Source organism: Marmota marmota, unplaced genomic scaffold, assembly GCF_001458135.2.
Source record: "Marmota marmota marmota unplaced genomic scaffold, marMar, whole genome shotgun sequence".
Classification (NCBI taxonomy): Eukaryota; Metazoa; Chordata; class Mammalia; order Rodentia; family Sciuridae; genus Marmota; species Marmota marmota.
The window spans coordinates 1701722-1724561 of NW_025999871.1; the positions used below are offsets into that span (position 1 = coordinate 1701722).

General features: G+C 37.3%; 1 protein-coding gene across 1 annotated transcript; it reads right to left on the minus strand.

The window, feature by feature from the left end:
- Positions 1–512: 512 nt before the first annotated feature.
- Znf354c (zinc finger protein 354C) lies at positions 513–17688 on the minus strand. Its single transcript, XM_048784874.1, has 5 exons — positions 17528–17688; positions 15648–15728; positions 4733–4859; positions 4156–4251; positions 513–2469 (listed from the first exon to the last, which is right to left on the minus strand). The coding sequence occupies exons 2-5, from the start codon at positions 15672–15674 to the stop codon at positions 1094–1096; spliced, it is 1626 nt and encodes a 541-aa protein (XP_048640831.1). The 5' UTR covers positions 15675–15728; positions 17528–17688; the 3' UTR covers positions 513–1093.
- Between the last annotated feature and the right edge of the window lie 5152 nt (positions 17689–22840).

The following is a 22840-nucleotide window of genomic DNA, read 5'->3' on the forward strand; positions in this document are numbered from 1 at the left end:
ATAACTTGCTTATGGGGCAAAAAGAGCTTTGTCATTTCCACATGAAAAGTTAAATTTAAAGAATTCCTTTTTATCTTTAATAACTTTTTATTAATAGGAAAGCTACGGATGTTGACTTGCCATTTTCATTTGTTTTGTTTATGGTACCAGGGATTGAACTCAGGGGAACTTAACCGAGCCACATCCCCATCCCAGCACTTTTTTTTTTTTTTTAAATATTTTTTAGTGGTAGATGGACACAATAACTTTGTTGATTTAGTTTTTTTTATTTGGTGCTGGGGATTGAACCCAGTGCCTCACGTGTGCTAAGCAAGTGCTCTACCACTGAGTCACAATCCAGCTCTACCCATCTCAGCACTCTTTATTTTCATTCATTCATATATATATATATAAATTGTTTATGGGCCTTTTACTTAATTTATTTATAAATAAATAATATGGTGCTGAGAATTGAGTCCAGTGCCTCACACATGCTAGGCAAGCGGCTAGGCAAGCGTTCTACCACAGAGCACAACCCCAGTCCTTTATTTTCATTTAAGACAGGATCTCACTAAGTTGCTTAGGGTCTTGTTAAATTGCTGAGGCTGACTTTGAACTTGTGATCCTCCTGCCTCATGCTCCCAAGTCATTGGGATTATAGGTATGTGCCACTATCTGCAACCTGAACCTGACATTTTTAGAAATGAGACCCCATGCTTATTCACATTAACTCAATCACTATTTTTTAAAGGAAATTCATAAACTAAAGCTTACTCTTAGAGATTACGATCTAATGACAGAGAAAGAAAACTTATTCAACTACTATTTATGCTTTTTTAAAAAGTGAGGACATTTATAATTTTTCTACAAATTTAAAAAAATGAAAAGTTTTTGGAAACCTTAGAATCCAATGGTTCTTATAAAATGAAAAGTCAGTGCTCTTCATATTTTCACTGGTCTATTTACCATGACTTAGTGTAACTAGCTTTTTTCCTATAAAAGTAAAAAGATTAAATCTATTAGGTCCCCTTATTTACTATTCTCCTGATTATTGTCCAGTGAAAAGTCCTGGATTATGAAAGAGATGAATTAAAGTTCGTAGGCTTCTCTCATCTCAAGTATCTCTGGTACTGAGTAAGGGAGGAGCCATAGATAAAAGGTTTTCCATATTCCATTTAAAGAGTCTTTCTTTATTGTGGACTTTTTTGTGTCTACAGAGGTTTGATCTGTAACTGTAGGCTTTCCCACATTCCATACACTTATAGAGTTTCTCTCCAGTGTGGATTCTCTCATGTTCAGTAAGGAATGAATACTGGCTGAATGCCTTTCCACACTGATTACACTGGTAGGGTTTCTCTCCAGTGTGGATTCTCTGGTGTCTATAAAGATTGGATTTGCAACCAAAGGCTTTCCCACATTCTTCACATGTATAAAGTTTTTCCCCAGTATGAATTTTCCGATGTTCATTAAAGGATGAATACTGGTTGAAGGTCTTCCCACACTCGTTACACTGATGGGGTTTCTGTCCAGTATGAATTCGTCGATGTTCAATAAGGGTGGAGATGCGTGTGAAGGTTCTCCCACATTCTAAACATTGACACAGTTGTTCTCCAGTATGGAGTCTCTGATGTTCAGCTAGGGAGGCAAACTGGCTGTAACCTTTCCCACACTCACTGCATTTATATGGTTTCTCACCTGTATGAATTCTTTGATGTCTATGCAATTTGGCTCTACAGTTGAAGGCCTTCTCACATTCACTGCATTTATAGAGTTTCTCTCCAGTATGAATTCTCTGGTGCACAGTGAGGGTTGAACACTGGCTAAAGGCTTTGCCACATTCCCTACATCGGTAGGGTTTCTCTCCAGTGTGCACCCTCAGATGTTTGATCAGAGTTGAACTGCTGCTAAAAGCTTTCTCACATTCATTACATTTGTAAGGCTTCTCTCCAGTGTGGATTCTCTGATGGGTAAGAAGGGAAGACCTGTGGCTGAAGGCTTTCCCACACTCATTACACTTGTAGGGTTTTTCCCCAGTATGAATTCTCTGGTGTTCAAGAAGATGAAGGCTCTGGGTGAAGCTCTTCCCACATTCGTTACAGACATGAGGTTTTGCTCCTGGGTAGATTTGGAAGCATCTCATTAAATCAAAATTTTGTGTAAAATCTTTCCCAAAAGTGTAATACATATTGGGTATCCTTTCTATGGGAATACTCTGTTGTGAAACAATAATTTTGTTTATCAATGAGCCTTTCTCTAGTTCAAGACTTGTAGGGTTTCCACCTCCGCTGACGGTTTTTTTGGGGGAGGCTGCCATTTGCCTAAGAGGTTTCTCCTGTACTATGCTCCTCTCAGATTTCACAGTTTCTCCAAAGTTGATGTCCCGGGGAACATACTTAGTGGATTTTTTCTTTATTATTCCATGAGTTGTTGCTTCAATAAAAACGTCCTGTGAAGCAGGCAATTCTTCTATCTCAGGCAAAGTCTTGAAATCTGAAATAAATCAGAAGATTAATGCTTCTTCTGCTGGAAAGGACAGAGGGATAATAAAATTGGCAATAATGCATATAAGAGATTTGATGCCATCTGATCTCAAATGTGGACTTAATCTGGACAGAAATCAGGATGATATAATGGAAAAAGACGGAAAGAGGTTAAGGGGTGATATGGAAGAATATAATAGATAAATTAACACTGAAAATGAAGAGACTGTACCCTGGGAGAAGTAAAATTAGATGCATAAGAACTGGCTGATCAGAAGGTATGAGGAAACAGAACAATGTCGGGTGAATCGCTCAAGTCCAATACTATGAGATTTCCAGTTTCTCATCATTTTCCACTCTGCACATACCAGGCAATGAAACAGGTAACTTGTTTTCACTTTGCCCTTTCTACCCAAATGTCACTTTCCTTATATGTTTTCCCATGCTCTCTCTGAACCCTACATTTCATAATTTAAAAATATTTACATTGTTTTTCTTAAATTTTGTGATTTTATAGCATAGACTCATAGGAAAGTGATTATAATTTCACAGCAAAGTCTGTGAACGGGAAATTAGTCTTTCTTAAAAAAAAAGACTATCAGGCCAAGTGCAGTGGTGCATGCCTGTAATCCCAGCGGCTCAGGAGGCTGAGGTGGGAGGAACTGGAGTTCAGAGCCAGCCTCAGCAACTTAAGTAAGGCCTTGAACAACTCAGCAAGAACCTGTCTCTAAATAAAATATGAAAATGGGCTGGGGTGGAATGTGATGGTCATCATTATACAAAGTACATGTATGAAGACTTGAATTGGGTGTCAACATACCTTATATACAAACAGAGATATGAAAAATTGTGGTATATACGTGTATTAAGAATTGTAATGCAAAAAAAATACATGTATAATGGCATAAATTGACGTGAACATACTTTATATAAAGAGATACGAAAAACTGTGCTCTATATGTGTAATAAGGATTGTAATGTATTCCACTGTTGTCATGTATTTAAAAAAATAATAAAATCAATTTTTAAAAAATGGGCTGGGGAGGTGGCTTAGTGGTTCAGTGCCCCTGAGTTCAATCCCTGGTACCAAAAAAATAAAAGAACACTCAGATTTTAAAAATCACAATAGTCCTGAAGCATGACTGCGTTGAGAATATTTGATCTAAGTTTGAGATGTTAATTATAAAGAAAAATATGGAGTAAATCAGCCATGTGAAACAATTTATCTCTTGTGATTGGAGGAAGAACAACTTTTTCCTACTACCCTTCCATCCCTTTCCTCTTTCTATTTTATCATTGAGAAAAAGAAACATACTGTTTTCTTCTAATAAACTGCAACCAGAAGACTATAATTTACTTGTAGGAATTGTGGGAATAATGAAAATCTGTAAGATAAATGAAATCAATTTATCTTGAAGCTCAGTTTTATGTGAAAAGATTTACTTTGAGCTGGATTGATTTGGAGTTAAAATCTGTTTTTTTTCACTCAATCCATGATTTGATAGACAGGATTAGATAACTGCGATTAGGTAACTATATGTATTTAAGTGAACTATGTAGCTTAAATTAAATGCAACTGGCCCTGAACATCTCAACAGGGCTCAGTATTTCCAAGAAAGTCACCAGACCACTACCTCTTCATGACCCGCTAATCTATAAAGACTCCCTTGTGCCCATTTCCCAGTATCTCACTCACCTGGGCATGTGTCTGGAGGAGCTTCTCTTTCCACCATGCAGGGATCTTTTCCTTGTTGCAACTGGCAAATCACCTTAGGTGTTGAAAATGGAATTCCTGCTTATGTGGAAGGAAATGGAGTTTGAATAAATAGCAGCCTCAAATAGAACTCACATCCCACTTACTCTGAGCCAAAAAGGCAGAGAAGGCAACTGCAGGAGGTGGAATGAGCAGCACAAACCCTTATAAGGGGACTGGAGCTTTCAGGTGGTGGATCATAAAGCAGGGTTTACTTCAGAAATAACATAGGGCCCTGGCAAGGAATGCCTCTACGGCAGGGTGTTCTTATGTTTTCAACATCTAAATGTCCTGTATGTTTTGGGGATTTAGTCACTGGCCTACTGCATGGAAGAATATTGATTGGGAGTAGTGTGTGAGAAAAGAGAATAGCATGAAGATCATCACAACACAAACATTCACTTTCATTTCTACAGGATACAACTTTTCCCAAGGTGGAAACCTATAGACACTGAATTGCAAAAAGGGAACTCCAAGGTGATTTTCTTGCACATTCTTCATTATAGGCAAAAATCCTTACCGAGTGAGACCAGGCTGCTGTAATTCTCCAGCATCACCTCCCGATACAAGGTTCTCTGGGCAGAGTCCAGATGCAACCATTCATCCTGGCTGAAGAGCACAGCCACATCTCTGAATGTCACAGACTCCTGGAATGGGAAACCCATTTATACTCACTCAGGACCAATCTTCCTCTATGAAAACTTGATAAGATGGTTACACTGTGATGCATAGCAAGTAACTCTTAAAATGTCTTGGGATTCTAAATATTTCAAATCAGCTACTTAATTTCTTTTAAATACCTAAGGAAAATAATCAGGATACATCTAGAGAGAAGCTGGAAAACTAGAGAAAATACCACTAGCTGAAAATAAATAAATATAAAAGAATTTATAAATCACAAAACAAATTTTAAAAATATAATTATTTAAGAATTGGAAATGTAGCTCAGTGGTGGAGCACTTCCCCAGTATGTGTGAGGCCCTGCATTCAATCCCCAGCACGACAAAACAACAACAAAAAAGTTAATATTAACTAAATATTAGGGACTAAAACAGGAACTGTGTATGTATTACCTATGTTCAATCTCATAAAAAATCCTATGGGGAAGATACTACAATTAAATTATTTTTCAAATGAAGAAACATGTTTAGAAAAACTAAGTTAATTTCACGTATGATGACATATATTTGTAATCCTAGCTACTTGGGAGCCTGAGGCAGGAGGATCTCAAGTTTGAGACCAGCCTAGGCCACTTAGTGAGACCCTGTATTAAAATGGAAAAGTCTGGTTGTGTAGCTCAGTGATAGATTGTCCCTGGGTTCAATACCCAGTGCTGGGGGAAATAAAAAAAAAAAAAAGAAAAGAAAAGAAAGAAAGAAAAAAGAAGAAGAAGAAACAAGAAGAAAGAGGGGAAGGGGTGGGGGCAAGGGGAGAAGGGAAGAAAGAAGGGAAGAAAAAATAAGTACCTTTTCAAGGTAAAGCTGTTAGAAAATGTTGGAGCTAGAGTTTGAAGTCAGGTAGCAGACCCCTGGACTATCTTGTCTAAATGGGTTTCCATTCACTATGAAAATTAAAGGAATCACAGGACCTGCAAGACTATTTGGTTTCTTAGAACGGAACCCCAGTTAAAGCCCCCCAAAATACAATAAGGCATGAGCTGGGGAGATGGCAATTCTTTTATGAAAGTGTTAAAAAAAGAAAACTTCCTATGTTTTTGGTGGGTATTTTGCTGAGAATCCAACAAAATGTAAAGGGTACATTTTAACTTTGCATTTCTACTTCTGGGATTCTACTACCAAATTTTTTTTTAAAAAATAATAATAATTACGTAGCTGTATAGGGATATTTGTTCACAGATGCTTACTGCAATGTGACTTGTAAGTCAATGGTTGCATAGGCCGAATACTGAACCTTTACATGTTACATGTATGACAAAAGTGATTTAAAGATCTGTTTACATTAAGGAGCTGGAGACGAGGGAATGGATCAGCAAATTATAGTACATGTATTCCATGAAATGTTATGTAGTCATTAAATGGAATGAGGTAACTTGGCATGTCTGCCATCAGAATATGAATAATTATTCTAGATTACTGCCCAGGTAGAGCAGAAGTGATCACAATAGTTCTCTTATAATAAGGAACCACTAGGAGTAAGTTACAAGAAGGTGATGTGAGGACAAGCAGAGATTGATGTGACATACACTGAAGATGGATTAAAGGGCCACAAGCCAAGGACTGAGGGCAACCTCAAGATGATAAAAAGGACAAGGAAACAGATTTTCCCTTTGGAGTCTTTAGAAAGAACTAGCCCTGCTGACGGCATGATCTTAAGCCAGTGAAAGTGATTTCAGACTTCTGACTTGTAGAATAAGAGAATAAATTTATCTTGTTTTAAGCCACTGAATATGTAGTAAATTGTTAATGGCAGCAATAGAAAACTAAAACAATGGTGAAAAACTGAAAACAACCCATATATCTACCAATCAGGGAATGGATAAGCAAATTATAGTATATATATTCCATGAAATGTTATGTAGTCATTAAATAGAATGAGGTAACTTAGCATGTCTGCCATCAGAAAATGAACTTAATATATTATCAATTCATATGAAAGAGCAAGTGACAAAACAATCTCTATTTGTTGAAATAGTGTATACACACACACACATAATGGTGCACACAAAATTGTTCAGAAGAATACAAGTTGTCACCCTAATTATTTTCTGATATTTGTGGAGAGGGCTGCAAAACAATCTTTTCCTTATTTCTTATTTCTTTACACCATTAGGTTTACATTATTTCCAGTATGTATGTATTTCCTTTCTTTTAAATTAATTAATTTTGTGATACTAGGGAATCAAACCTAGAGCCTCATGTATGCTAAAAATGCACTCTACCATTGAGTTTCACCTCAGAGCTTAAATTCTTTTTGCGAGGTAGGAGATACTGGGGATTAAATGCAGGGATGCTTTACCATTGACCCACATCCCCAGCCCTTTCTATTTTGTATTTTGAGACAGGGTCTTGGTAACTTGTTGAGGCTGGCCTCAAACTTGTGATCTTTTTCCTCAGCCTCCAGAGTATAGGCATGCCTGGTTATCCTTGAATTCTTTTAGATTCCATTTTAATTTATATATGGACTTTTCAGTTATGCCTCTTTGCATTTTTAGTGGCTGCTCTGATAATAACAACATATATTCTTCATCATTCCTAGACTATTTAGAGCAGATAGATTGTTTCACACAGAATGCAAGAACCCAGCAAATATATAGGACACCACAATCCCTTTTACGGTTGCTATAAAGATTTTTCCAGTTCAGAGTTGACAAGACTCACCAGACCTCACAGAGCATACTCATGAAAGTCTTTTATTTAAAAGCAAAGGATACATGCAGTACAGCAAAAGAAAGAGTGTGCAAGGAACCCCTGGGAGACCAGGAGACATTGCACTGCGATTTCTCTTATTTGCACACACTGACTTTATGCTGGACTCTCTGGATATGCAGGAGGAACTCTCAGCAGGGGCATTTTATGCAATCAAATAAATCTTATGTCAAACCATTTAGGTCAGTTTGCAAACCATTAGTAAAGAGGCTACTGGAGGTTGCCTGTGCTATTCAGATTTTAAGCAACATATACACTGCCCTTATTTTGTTTGGCCAAGGGTCAAAAACCAGACATAGGTAGCCCAGAAATGAAGACAGAGCTTCTCCAGTTCAGATAAGGAAGGATTCTATCTCCATGGTTGTCAAATATATTATATCTACCTACATTATAAAACTCCATAATACAATATTTCAATTTTGCTTTGAATAGTCACATGCATTTTAAAGAAATTGAGAGAGATTCATCCAGACAGCTACCATTTCTAATGCTATAATCAGAGTTCCCATCTGGCATATTTTTCTTTTAGCTTCAAGAACTTCCTATAGTATACCTTGTAGTGCTAGTTTGCTAGCAGAACATTAGCTAAATTTTCTTTTATCTCAGAATGTTTTTATTTCATCTTCATTCTTGAATGGGATGATAGTTTCTTTCAGAATGTAAAAGATCATTCTATGGTTTTCTGTTGTGTAGTTATTAAATAGAATGAGGTAACTTGGCATGTCTGCCATCAGAAAATGAACTTAATATATTCTTATATATTCAAATACTGAGTCTCTATAATAAAAAATCTTTCTATCTATATACAATAAAAATATTTTTTATCTAATTTCAAATATTAAATTTTTATGATTTGTTTATGAATTTACTGCCCAATATGTGGTAGACACCAGCCACAAGTAGCTACTGGGTATATGAAATGTAGTTATTCTGAATTGAGATATACCATATATATATAGATAGATACATAGCAGATGGTTTACTATATATGTATATATACACACACATACACAAAGAAACACTATCTCAGTAATAATTTTATATTGATTCGTATTGAAATAATATTTGGATACACTAGATTAAAAATACTAAGTTCATTTAATTGCTTCTAGTAATAATTACATTATTACTAGAAAATTTAAAATCAGATAGGTAGATTATACTCATGGTTCACAGTATCTTCTTACTGCACAGCCTCAACCGATGACAGGTAACTGTCATATACAAACTTCACTCTTTTTAATAACTACATGATATATTCCACTGTAAAACACTTATTTAATCACTTCCCTTATTGATGGGTATTTACATAACAAATAGTACACAATAACCATTCTCATATAGATATCTCTGGAGACATGTATTTTTAAAATAAACTGTTAAAGACTGTACTATTGCATCAACATATATGTACATTTTAAATTCTAACAGATGGGGCAGATTGTGCTTTCTCAAGATGACCAATTAATTTTCTACTCACATATTCTGTGAGCACCCAGTGGAATTCAGTGGAGGTGATCCTGTGTGACTTCCAAGAAGAGGTAGTAAAATACACCTTCCACCTGGCTCATGTGGAGCCTGTGCACTATATTGCATGGCCAAGACACAGGGAGTTATCGTACATAGATGCTCCATCCAACAGCCCCAGCCCCAGACTGAGCTAAGATATGTGAGCAACTGAGACTTTGGATGATTCTAGCCCCCAGAATTTAAGTCTTTTGGATCCCAGATTTTGCATAGTGAATATAAAATGTTTCTGTATTCCTGACCTAGAGAAACTCTGAGAAGTTATAAATGATGATTGCTGTTTTATATCCCCAAGTTTCTTACTGATAAATCATGCATATTCTTTCGTGTTAAAAATACAACTTGATCATTTAAAATTACTGTAATTAGAATACCAGAAGAAGAAAGAGAGAATGGAACAAAAGAAATATCTGAAGTAAAAACAGCTGTGAATTTTCCCAAGTTAGTGACAGACACAAATCCAGAAAATTCAGAGAATTCCAAATAGAATATATACCAAAAAAATCTACACCTGGGCATATCACATTCAAACTGCAGAAAACAAACAAGGAGAAAATCTTGAAAGAAGACAGAGGGAAAAAAATATCTTACCTGAAAAGGTAAAAGGTAAAAAGATAAGATTTACAGTGAATTTTCTCACTAGAAACTAGACAAGAAAGCAACATAAAATATTTGAAGTATGGAAAAAAGCAGAAATCTACAATTCTACTTTCTTGAGGAAATCATCCTTTACAAGAGATGAGAAGACTCAAATAAACAAAAACTGAGGGAATTCATTGCCAGCAGACCTACCTTGCAAGAAATGGCAAAATAAGTTCCTCAGAGAGAAAAATAATAATATAGGTTAGAAACTTGAATATACACAAGAAAGGAGGAGAGAAGAGTAAATGAAGATAAATTAAAATCCTTTTAAAAGTTGTTTATTATTGTGGTGCTGAGGATTGGATCCAGGACCTTATACATGCTAGACAAACTCTACCACTTAGCTATATCCACAGCCCTAAAATATTTCTTTTTGTTTTTCTTATTCTTAATTTAACTAAGAGATAATTGTTTGCTTAAACCAATAACACCAGTAATGGGTGTTTATAGCATAGGGATGAGTGAAATGAATGACAGCAATGTAATAAGGAATGGAAGGACACAATGGAGAAAACTGCTAAGAGGTACCCGTACTACCATGAAGCAACAGAATTTTCCTCAAAGGGGGACTTAGACTAATTGTAAATTTATATTGCAAACATCAAGGCATCTGATAGAAAAGTTTTTTAAGGAAGCATAATTGGTGTGTACTGACAGAGGAAGATCTGTCACCATACTGATATAAATACATGGTTGAATAAGTAAATAAATAAATGGGAAGAATGGCAATCCTCCCTGCAGGTTTCCAAATAATTTACATAGATTAAGTGTGGGTGGAATACAGTGATTTCCTTCCAAAGATTATGGTATGGGATGGTGGAAAAAGAGAGTAATGTATTAGAAAAACCTGACAAATGTTACCTCAGCCACATGTTTAAGGTCAACATTTACAGTGATATCATGTTATTAATATGCATTTTCGATATAATTTGATGAATGACACTTTACCTCTGTGGTCTTCCTTTCAAAAACCCACAGCCCCAGTTTAATGATGAGAAAAACTTTAGACAAATCACAATAAAGGGAAATTCTACAAAATACCTAAACACTACTTCTCAAAACTGTAATGGTCATCAAATACGAGGAAAGTCTGAGAAACTAAAAGCTCAGAGGGCCTATGGAGACACGACAACTAAATGTAATCTGCTATCCTGGATGGAATCCTGAAACAGAAAATAAATATTGGGTAAAAACTATAAAAACTATAGAAATGTAAATAAAGTGTGAGCTGTAGCTAATAATGAGGTAACTGTGTTGGCTCATTAATTGTACAAATGTAGCATACTAATGTAACACGTTAGAAATATGGAAAACTGGGTGCAAAGTATATATATATATATATATATGATAACTAGGCTACTATCTTAGCAATATTTGCCTAAATCTAAAACAGCTCTAAAAAAAATAAAGATTCTAGGAAAAATAGTGAAAATAACAATAAAAGGTATCAATTTACTACAAAAAGATGTCATTTATATTACTAATAAGCAATCAGCACCAAGTTTCTTATGTTTTTCCCCAGATGATAAATTATATTACATTGAAATAAGAGATATTTATAAAATCTGTGAAGATTCTACTTTCCCCCAAAAATTATGCTTGCTTGCTATTTAATTTTTCTAACAGAAAAATACTAATTTGTCCCACAGTATGCTGAATGAGGATAGAACTTGACATTGGATATCACCATTGAATTATCTCAAACAGGGTAACAACACCTGTAATTGGGTCACCCTGGGTCCCCAGGACACCTAATTGAAAGAATTAGATACTGAATTCACTGTCCACAAAAACTCTTCTACATCTTTCCTTAGCTAAAATAAAATAAGTTTATCCAGCTTGGAGCTGTGGAAAAGCTCAGATAGTGAAGAGTCTCACCTTTGAGCAGAAGGTATTCCAGGCTATAGCTGGTATTGCTTTACATGGCATTTTACTGGTCTTTATATCTTTGTTTCCTTAAATATCCATCTCTTTGAAATTAAGGAGTCAAAGTTATGAATACCCTAGTAAAGAGAGATGTACCGGGGCTGGGGTTGTGGCCCAGTGGTAGAGCACTTGCTTCACATGCATGAGGCACTGGGTTCGTTCCCCAGCACCATATAAAAATAAATTAAATAAAGATAGTGTATCCATCTACAAATAAAAATATATTTTAAAAAAAGAGATGTACCAATTTTGGCTGGTCCTAAAATAATGCATAGGCTGTTGCTGATGCCAATAATAGTAACTGCTGGTATTTTTGGAAATCAAATATGTACTATGTACTGTTCTCAGCATTTTACTTGTATTTTCTCAGAGTATAACATGAACAGTAAAAAACTGTCTTGTCTGCAACATCTCTAGTAATTAGAGAAATGTAAATCAAAACTACTCTAAGATTTCACCTCACTCCGGTCAGAATGGCAGTTATCAAGAGTACAAGCCACAATATGTGTTGGTGAAGATGTGGGGGAAAATGCACACACATACACTGCTGGTGGGAATGCAAATTAGTGCAACCAATCTGGAAAGCAGTATGGAGATTCCTTAGAAAACTTAGAATGGAACCACCATTTGACCCAACTATCCCACCTCTGGGTCTACACCCTAAATACTTAAAAACAGCATACTATCGTAACACAGCCACTTCAATGTTTATAGCAGCACAATTCACAATTGCTGAATTGTGGAAGCAACCTAGATGCCCTTCAATAGATGAATGAATAAAGAATCTGTGGAACATATACACAACAGAATATTACTCAGCATTAAAAGAGAATAAAATTATGGCATTTGCAGGTAAATGGATGATGTTGGATAACTTCATGCTAAGCAAAATAAGCCAATCTCAAAAAAACAAAGGCCAAATATTTTCTCTGATAAGTGGACTCTAATCCATATGGGGAGGTCTGCATTGGGATAAGTGAAGGAACTTTGGATGGGGCGAATGGGAGGGGACAAAGAGTTAGAAAAGTGAAATGAGATGGACATCATTATCCTAGGTACATGTATGATTGCACAAATGGTGTGACTATTTCATGCACAACAAGAGAAGTGAAAAATTCTGCTCCATTTGTGTACAATGAATTGAAGAGCTTTCTACCGTCATGTATAACTGATTAGAACTAATAAATAAATAAATAGAAAAAAATTGTCTGGATTCAAAAACCATATATGTGACCTTAAGCAAGTGACTTGCATCTCTGTGCCTCAGTTTCTTCATCTGTAAAATGCAGATATTAGTAGTCCTCTTGTAAGGACTAAGGAAATCAATACATAAAAAGAATAAATTTTTAAAATTTCTTACCAGTGCATTATAATTATGCATAATAATGGGATTTATGTCATATTTGTACAAGCACAAAACAGTTTGTTCTATCTCCTTTCCAGTATCTTCCCTTTCCCTCCCCTGATCCACTTGCTCTACTCTATTGATCTCCCTTCTATTATTATTATTATTTTAATTAGGATATTATCATTATATATACAAATAAACACACACATATACATGCATGATTCACTAATAAATATTCACTATGTATATAACAGCCTAATTCGGTAGATTTCATTCCCCAGTACTTCCCGTGGCCTTCCTTCCTCCCTAACTCTCAATCCCTTTCCTCTGTTCTATTGGTCTCCCTTCTATTTTCATGAGATTCTCCCCAACACACCTTTTCTTTCTTCTCCCTAGCTTCTGCATATGAGAGAAAACACTCAACTCTTGACTTTCTGAGTCTGCCTTATGTCACTTAGCATGATGTTCTCCAATTCCATCCATTTACCAGTGAATGATATAATTTCATTCTTTATGGCTGAGTAAAACTCTACTGTGTATATATACTATATTTTCTTTATCTAAGAATAAATATTTTTTGTATGTAGTAACAACATAATACTTGGCATGTAGTAATTATGTTTTAGCATTGTTATTAGATTAGTTCTAAGAGGTATGTATATCACTACACCCACTTAAATTGAGAAAATGAGGTATAAACAGATAAAATCAGGGCTGGGGTTGTGGCTCAGCAGTAGAGTGCTTGCCTATTATGTGCAACAAGCTGGGTTCGATCCTCAGCACCATATAAAAATAAATAAAAAAAAACAAAGATACTGTGTCCAATTACAACTAAAAAATAAAAATAAAATAATAATAATAATAAAAGAGATAAAATCACTTGCCCAAGGTCACATGCCTAGCTTGGATATGAGCCCACAAAGTCAAGGTTCAAAGTCCTTGTTTCTGAGCTGGGGATGTGGCTCAAGTGGTAGCGCGCTTGCCTGGCATGCACCGGGCGCTGGGTTCAATCCTCAGCACCACATAAAAATAAAATAAAGATGTTGTGTCCACCGAAAACTAAAAAATAAATATTAAAAAATTCTCGTGCTTTCTCACTCTCTCTCTCTCTCTTAAAAAGAAAAAAAAAAAGTCCTTGTTTCTAACCCATGGACTATCACTACTTTTTGGAAAAGCAGCCAGTGAGAAACAGAGCCTCTGGGATATGGCAGAATAGAAAATTCACAGAAGAGAGACAAACAGGAAAGAGACTGATGTTGGAAGAAAGAATGGGAATTTCATATGGAAATATTTTATAAGGATTTGGGAATGATAGATTGAAACTTTAGGACAAGCCTCAGGACAGAAATTTGGGTGAGATCCTCAGAAAGGTAATGATAAAAGTAATGACACTGGATCTCAAAAAGGAAAAGAGATTTATTAACAAAAAAAGGATGTGTAATAGAACTGCTCGGTGTGATAGAAATGTTCTATGTCTTGTTATCACTGAGTTAAATATATGTGTACATTTGTGAAATACCATGGAGTAATTCACTTAAAATGAGTGTCTTGTATGTAAATAGACCTTAATAAATTTATTTTTTATTTTAAAAAAAAGAAAAGGAAATTTAAAAATCAGAGAATCTGGCTGGGGTTGTGGCTCAATGGTAGAGCTCTCGCCTAGCACATTCAAGGCCCTGGATTCAATCCTTAGCACCACATAAAAATAAATAAATAAATAAAATGTATTGTATCCAACTACAACTAAAAAATAAATGTTTTTAAAAATCAGAGAATCAGGGGCTGGGGTTGTAGCTCAAGTGGTAGAGTGCTTGCCTAGCACCTGTGAGGCACTGGGTTCGATCCTCAGCACCACATAAAATAAAGATATTGTACCCACCTAAAAATTAAAAATAAATATTAAAAAAAAATTAAATAAAAATTAAAAATCAGAGAATCAGATGAAGAGATAAAGGCATCTACTAGACAGTTAATAGGGATAATGGCCAGTTCAACATCATGACTGCACTAGGCATAGGGAAGGCTTAGCCCTCTGTCCTCCCTAGTGCCAGCCTCAAAACCCAAGCCAGGCTGAACTTCTGGGATATGCCTGTTCTTCTCTAACCACCAACAGCAGTCCTGGCCTTCAGGAACAACTCCAAATGACTCCACTTTTAGGATATTTCCCCTAAATCTTCTTGGACATTTAGTTCAGTAGAATAAACTCCTTGAAGATGGAAATATTCCCATTGTGATGCTCAGAATACTGTACATAGTCAGTGTTCAATAAATGTTCATTGAGAGTCTTTTGATCTTTCCAGTCCTTGCCTCAAGTGCAAAGCCAAAGACTATTACCCTGTACTAAGCTCCTACTGTAATAGGAAGCATATATTCAGCATTGACTCAAATTTTGGCGAAGTGAGTTTGGGTAATTAGGAGTGTTTTGGGGACAAAGAAGCACATTCCTCAGCAGCCCCACAATAAGCCCAGGATCCTAGGAAAAACTTTCAAGGTTCTGGATTCTTTTTTAATGGGTATAAAAATACCTGGAAAAAATATGTAAATTTGCTCACATCTCTGAAGCCAGAAGGCAATTCCTAGAAAAGATAAACTTCATTTACTGTCACCTGAGCAGGCAGCAAGTCCGTAGCCATCCCTTCCTTCTTAATTTTCTTGCCAAAGGAGAATAGAGTGCTGACAAGGTAGGTCTGGAAAGGAAAAAGGTACCATGAAAAACTCTGGTGTCAAGATGTGGCTTGAAGAGAGGGAGTTACAACTGTCTATAACCTCCATCAGGTCCCAACAAAGCCACATATATTATACAAACCAAAAAAGAAGAATGTTGACCTAGCCAATTTGCCAAACTTCACCCCCTATCTAAGCTATCAGCTTCCTCTAACCAAACTGTGACTCATATTAAAGGGTCTTTCAGAGTTTAAAACTGTGTACTCTAATAGTCACAATGAACTTGAATTTCCCAGGGATAGCACTTTCAAACATAGCTAGCTGATCCTAGGCCTGTCTGCTCTGTCTTGCCCTTTCCTTCCTGTGGAAATCACAACAAAGGTGCTTTCCCTGAGTGAGCCTCTGTAGAGTGCTATGTTCTCAAGAACTGTGAGTAAAACACAATCTGTAAACTTTCCCAACCTCTCTCTCTTGATGTGTGCCTAGCCTTACCATACCAAAATAACATGATTTAAAACACTGTCCCTAGCCCAAAACATATGCCATATAGTTGCTCCAAAATATTGATCCTGCAGAGCTATGCTTAAGGACATCCACAGCTCCAAATAACCCTTCTCTCCCCATATACACATACCAGTTGGGAGGGGTGGAAACGCCAATTGCTCAGTAGATAGCAAGATCAGAGGGTGTCTGAACAGCCAGAGGAGCCTTAGCTTCCTATGCACTAAATCTGTCTTGAGTTTACAATAGGGCACTCAGGATGCCATCCCTGGCAAGAAAGCAGAATAAGCTGAATGTGCTATGAGATCTCCAGGTGGAGCACCTCAGCCAATCAAGGGAAACTGTTAGAGAAGTAGTCACCTACGATAATACACAATCTTCTCCACAGCAGGAATCCTGAGTGCTTTTAATCTATTATTTTTAATCTTCACAACAACTTAAAAGTAAATACAGCCATTCTGTATCTGTGCATTCCACGTCCATATATTCAATCAACCTCAGATATAAAACAAAAATTGTTTTGGTATGGAACATGCACAGATTTTTCTTCTTGCTAATGCAAGGAAAAAAAAAACAATACAGTGTAACAACCACTTACATCAGGTATTATAAGTAATCTACGGATAAGAATAGCAGAGGATGCCCATAGGTTATATATAAATACTATATCATTTTATAGAAAGGTCTTGAACATCCAAGGATTTGGGTATCCTAGATGGTTGCGTGAGGTCTTGGGACCAATCCCAAGGAGATGCAGAGTACCGTATTCCTACCACATTCTATGGATGTGAGGAAGACTGGGAACTACAGATTCGGGACATGCCCAACATAACAAAACAAACAAACAAACAAAAAAGAAGGGAGTCCTAGTCCTAGTACAAGGTTTAATTTCAGCAATTATCTGGCCACTCTGAGCCCAGGATCTTTATCTATTAAATGGGAACAGTTATAGGGCAAACCAACCAGCCTATGACTTGGCATCAGATGAGTACATTCATTTCTAGTGCCGGGCACATGCATGGGCTTTCCCTGCAGATATTAGCTATTGTTGTTTTTATTATTTCTGCTTCGCTAAAGAAGCCACAAAAGACTGACAGGCACACGCCCACTGCCATCCCCGGCACACCCCTGCTCGCCTAGCAGGAACGCTTCCTCCCCGAGGGTCCCCCAGATGCCAGTGAGATGGGGCGCAGAACCAGGGCCCCCAGGTCGCCGGCCGACCGGCGCCTCTGGACCTACGGGCCGCGCGGCCCCGCGCAGCTCAGGGCCTGTCCTCGACTCCCCGCAGGCCCTCTCATCCCCATACTGTGGCCCCACTCACACGGAGAGAAGCGCTGGCTCGTGCCACGGCTGGAAAGAGGCAGCCGGGAGCGTCTCAGCTCCGGGCGGGCCGTCCTAGTAGACTCGGGATCCTAACACTCGCCAAGAGCCCCCCAGAAAGGCCGCGAGCAGTCCCCTCCGTCCCGCGAACCCCAGAAAAACTACGACTCCCGGCATTCCCCGGGCACCCGCCGACTACACTTCCCAGAGGGAGCCGCGGCAAGGCGACCTCCGGCGGATTAAAGTCTCTTCGCTCACGAAGTTCCCAGCCCAGTGGTCCGCGCGAATCTGCAGTGCCAGGGAGGGAGCCTGGGGCAAATAGGATGGGTAGTCTCCTGCCCTTGCTGCCCTGGTCAGCCGCCAGTCTTGTTTTGTTAGGCGGCAACATGAAGCAACTAAACAAAACCCTAATTTAGTTGTATTTAGGAGAATCAGTATGCTGTAGTTTCCACTACTAGTCATGATTATTTTTAATGACCTAACGCATAAGATGGGCGTAGGTACAGTTGAAAAGCAGTCGAATGCTCAGTAAACGCCTGGCTGAACTTCGCCAAATTTTTGGAAGCCTTGTCCACAATGCTCCCCGTGGTATCTTCCTTGTTATCAGCGTTCCTTTGCTCAGTGTTATAGTTATACCGTATGTATGTGTCCCTAAACCGTGTTTATATTGTTCTTCATATAAATGGAATCTGCTATATAAAGTTGGCCCTCCCTATCTGCGGGTTCACTCGTCGGTGGAGTTAACCAAAAAGAGTTTAAATCCAAAAAGTTCCAAAAAAGCAAGTTAAAATTTAGATTTTGTTTCACTGCAAGGTACTATGCTGGATCCATGAATGAAATGATGTGGAGGCACTGCATTAGATATAATTCATAATATGCTAGTACTGTGCCATTTTATATAAAGGACTTAAGCATCCATGACTTAGGATATCTTGGGCAGGGAGTCCTGAAATCACTGCCCCACAGTTAAAGAGGGATAACACTAGAAATACAACAGCGAATAAACCTGGCAAAACCTTTTTGCACACATGTGGCTTAAATTCTGCTGTGGAAGAGAAAAAAGATAAGAATTATTATGTCTTGCTAATCAGAGAAAGAGAAATGGGAACACAGAGGGGGAGGAGAGTTTGGGCAATTAAGAAACATTTCATGAAGTAGGTGACATTTGAAGAAAGAACTGCAGAAGACAAATATGCCCAGTGTCAGCTAGCAAAATAAAAAGCAGATTCAAATTTCCCCAAAATGGAATCATGCCTGGCCTTTTCAAGGAACATAATACTACTACTAGCTGGGCATGGTGGCACAACCCCAGCTGCTTAGGAGGCTGAGGGAGGAGAATCACAAATCCATTACACCAGCCATGGCAACTTAGCAAGAAGCCCCTGTCTTAAAATAAAAAAAGGGATTGAGGCTGCTTTTGCTAAAAGCAGTGACTTCAATTAGGCCTGCATGCCCAATGGGTAACTGAAAGCAGGATGAAACTTCATCTTAAAACTTTTAGAGTCAGGTCACTGCTCAGCTCTTCACATAGGCATGTTAATCATTTAAGGAGTATTCATCTAAAAATGAGGAATACAATGTTTATTAAACCTGAATTTACCTAACCTATCTTGTCCCCGCTCAAGACTGAGGGATTTGCAAATGCAGCACAATCTGCTTTTATAATATCCTGTTTCAGACCCCCAGAGTGGCACCTAGAAGTCTTCAGTCTTTGTCCCACACCTTCCAGGAAGTCATCCCCATGACTCTGCCCACTAAGCAGGTGCAATCATATCATGGGAACTAAATCTCACCCTTCCAGGATCAGAGATCTGATAAACATCCTGAGCAGCAAGTGGAATTGCCCCTTAAGAGATAAAGACTTCTCTGAAGCTCAATCAGACCACATTTGACCCAGATTGCTTAACTGGTTATACCTCTTGCCCAATTCTTAACTCTGTTTAAACCTAACCCTCCTGCCAGCACCCTTAAGACACTGCTGAATGCTGGCTCTCAAACTTCGTATTCCCAATATGAACATATTGATTAGTTTACTTTCCTGCCTTTCACCATTACTTTTTCTGCTTGTTTTGGGGGGCAAATGGCCAGATGTTGTTTATTGGAAAGTCTGGCCTCTGGCTAGAATTTGGGTAACATGATCAATGGAGAAAGACTCTCTGCTCGAGAGACCAAGAAAACTTTAGTTTGCTCCTCTCAATTCTGGTTTTCATTAGGCCTCAACTTTGGCTTCCATCCTGTCTTTGGCCTGACTATACCAGTCTTTGCAAACAACTCCCACTTGTCAGGGTTGGTTTTTTTGGTTCAGGTACCAAGGATTGAACCTGGGGTGCTTAACCACTGAGCCACAACCTCATTTCTTTATTTTTCATTTTGAGAAAGGGTCTTGCTGATTAGGGCCTAAGTTGCTATGGTTGGCTTTGAACTTAAAATCCTCCTGCCTTAGCTTCCTGAGCTGCTGGGATTACAGGTGTGTGCCTGTGACCAATTCATGTCAGTTTAACAGGAATCCCCAACCCTTGATATTTGGTAAGTTTCTCGTTCCTCACTTGATGTCTCCCTCGTCCAGGGTGTTCAGGTATTAGGACCTCTGTTTTATTCTTCCTCAAGATAGAGTTGGACCAAAAAGTTTTGCTTATTTATATTGACTACACCCTGATATTCCTATCCATCTTTGCTCTGGCTGCCCTGAGCAGCCTCTTCCCAAAGAGGGAGTCTTTCTTGGGCACCAAGCCATCTGAGAATCTGTGCTTCTCCCCAAGTCATTTCTTTGCCTTACACTTGGAAAGTAAATCCCTGCCCTGAATTTTGAGTATAGGAGTTAACTAATCTCCAAAGATGGCCCCCAATAAGAACCATCTCTTTCAATACAGCAGAATCAATGCCATGTGATTCCCAAAGCTGGCTTGTAAGATATTTGCATCCTCTACCTAGGTCTCTTGGAATGCTTGCTCTTGGATCACTCCATCTCAGAAACCAACCACACATCTATGAGAAGCCCAAGCCCCAAGGATGAGCAACTGAGCTCTCAGCCAGCAGTCATCATCAACTGCCAGTCATCTTGGACATCCAGTACAATTGAGCCTTCAGCCTCAGCTGTCATGAAAACAGAAATCAACTGAACAGTAAGAACTGCTCAGTTAAGCCCCCAAATATTAATATTGATAGATATTAATAAGGTGTTTAGACAACAAATTTTGGGGTGACTTGTTAGAGATGGATAACCAGAATACTTTCTCAATCATTTCATGTTTTTAACAACTTTACCATTTGTATGTATCACCTAATATAAACTTAATTTTGCAAAAAGTTTCATCATACTATGTATTGTTTCCAATAACTTTTTAAAAATTCAACGTTTTTGTCAAACTCATCCATATTTTAGTTTCAGTTCATTCATTTTCTCTATTCTGTGTTAATATTCAAAATTTACCAATTCTTCTATTAATGGACATTCAAACTACTTAAAATTATTTGCTATTATGATCACTGCTCCTCAGAGTATCTTTATCAATGTCTGATGCCCATGTACAAACATTATCTGGTATATTTGCTGTGGGTGTGTATACAGCTAGACTACTTGTTCCATTATTCTATGTTAGTATGTATATATTCACACAGTGAAGCCTCTATGAAATGATATGCATATGTTTCACATTGCAAGATGTGGAGCCAACCCAGATGCCCTTCAGTGGATGGATAAAAAAAAAGTGGCATAATACACAATGGAATTTTACTCAGCAATAAAGGAGAATAAAATCATGGCATTTGCAGGTAAATGGATGGCATTGGAGAAGATAATGCTAAGTGAATTTAGCCAATCCCCAAAAAACCAAATGCTGAATGTTTTCTCTGATATAAAGAGGCTGACTCATAGTGTGTGTGGGGGGGGAGCATGGGAGGAATAGATGAATTCTAGATAGGGCAGAGGGATGGGAGGGAATGGGAGGGGGCAGGGGATTAGCAAGGATGGTGGAATGTGATGGACATCATTACTGGAAAGTAGATGTATGATGACACGAATTGGTGTCAACATAGTTTATATACAACCAGATATGAAAAACTGTGCTGCATATGTGTAATAAGAATTGTAATGCATTCTGCTGTCATTTATTTTTTTAAAAAATCAATAAAAAGGGAAATACATAATTTAAAAAAGATGTCAATGATCATACATTCCCTCCAGTACAGGATGAATTCTAGTTATTCTACATATATCCCAAACTTCTGTACTGTTACACATCTTAATTTTTTCTCATTTGTAATTGGTAAATTTTAAACCTCTAATAAAGTTACTATCATTTCATGATTTTGGAAATTGGTGTTCTCTTCTGTAGTCATGTATTCCACATCACTTTTTCCTATTAAATGTTAATTTGTAAAAATTATTTGAACTTTTTTGGATTATAATAGTCCACTGAGCATACTGCTGAAAGATCTGTTTTGTGTCATGACTTTTCATTCCTTTTTTGGTGTATTTTGGTAAGCAATTCTTTGATGGGAGCAAATATATTAAAAACTTCACACAGCTCATTTGTTTTAGGAACTCCTTCCCTGCCTCAAGGCCATCTAGTTATTCCTTACATGTTCTTATGAAAGTTATAATTTTGCCTTTTGTACAACTGTTATGTGAGGGGTAGGGTCCAGGTTGTTTGTTTTTTCTGTGGGACCATTTCTATGTCCTATAGCATTACTGAACAGTTCATTCTTTCTCCTATTCCTTCAGTTATAAATGTTTTTAATGTTTTAACATTTCTGCAGGTTTTCAGTAAATAAACCAAAATTCATCATGATGCTATTAACCAATTAAATCCTAAGTTCTCAAGTCTGTGAACATAATAAATATTCGAGTATTATTTCGGTTACCATAGTAGTACATTAATTGCTTGATATAAGTTTTTATAGTTGTTCTGTATCTGGAATGATGGGACAAAATGGGTTTAGGTACTTTTGGGTTACTTTTGCTAAGCTTTTGTTTAGCATTTTTTACATCTCTTCATGGATAACAGCAACTTGCAATTTTCCTTTTTCACATTTTCCTTGCCTAATTTTGGTTTTGGGTTATATTAGAATTATTGTGCTTACACATTATCTTTTCTGGAAGATTGTAAAACTTAATATTACTTAAAAATTTAATCAATCTTGCTTGAAAAATAACAGGGCCATATGTTATCTTTGTGGGATTTTAAATCAGATTTAACTTCCTTGATGATTTTAAGTCTATTAATACTTGAGAAAGATATGTTTTCCTGGAAATTTTCCTACTTTAGGTAATTAGAAATAAAGGAATATTTGTGGGGAAAGAAGCACTTGCAGA

What these genes read in the sequence shown, in the direction of transcription:
- Znf354c (XM_048784874.1), bottom strand. Translation starts at nt 15,674, where the DNA reads ATGGCTACGGACTTGCTGCCTGCTCAG. An exon ending in CGGACTTGCTGCCTGCTCAG is followed by an intron (nt 4,860 to 15,647) that starts GTGACAGTAAAT and finishes TTCCCATTCCAG; the next exon opens with GAGTCTGTGACATTCAGAGA. An exon ending in CAGCAGCCTGGTCTCACTCG is followed by an intron (nt 4,252 to 4,732) that starts GTAAGGATTTTT and finishes CCACATAAGCAG; the next exon opens with GAATTCCATTTTCAACACCT.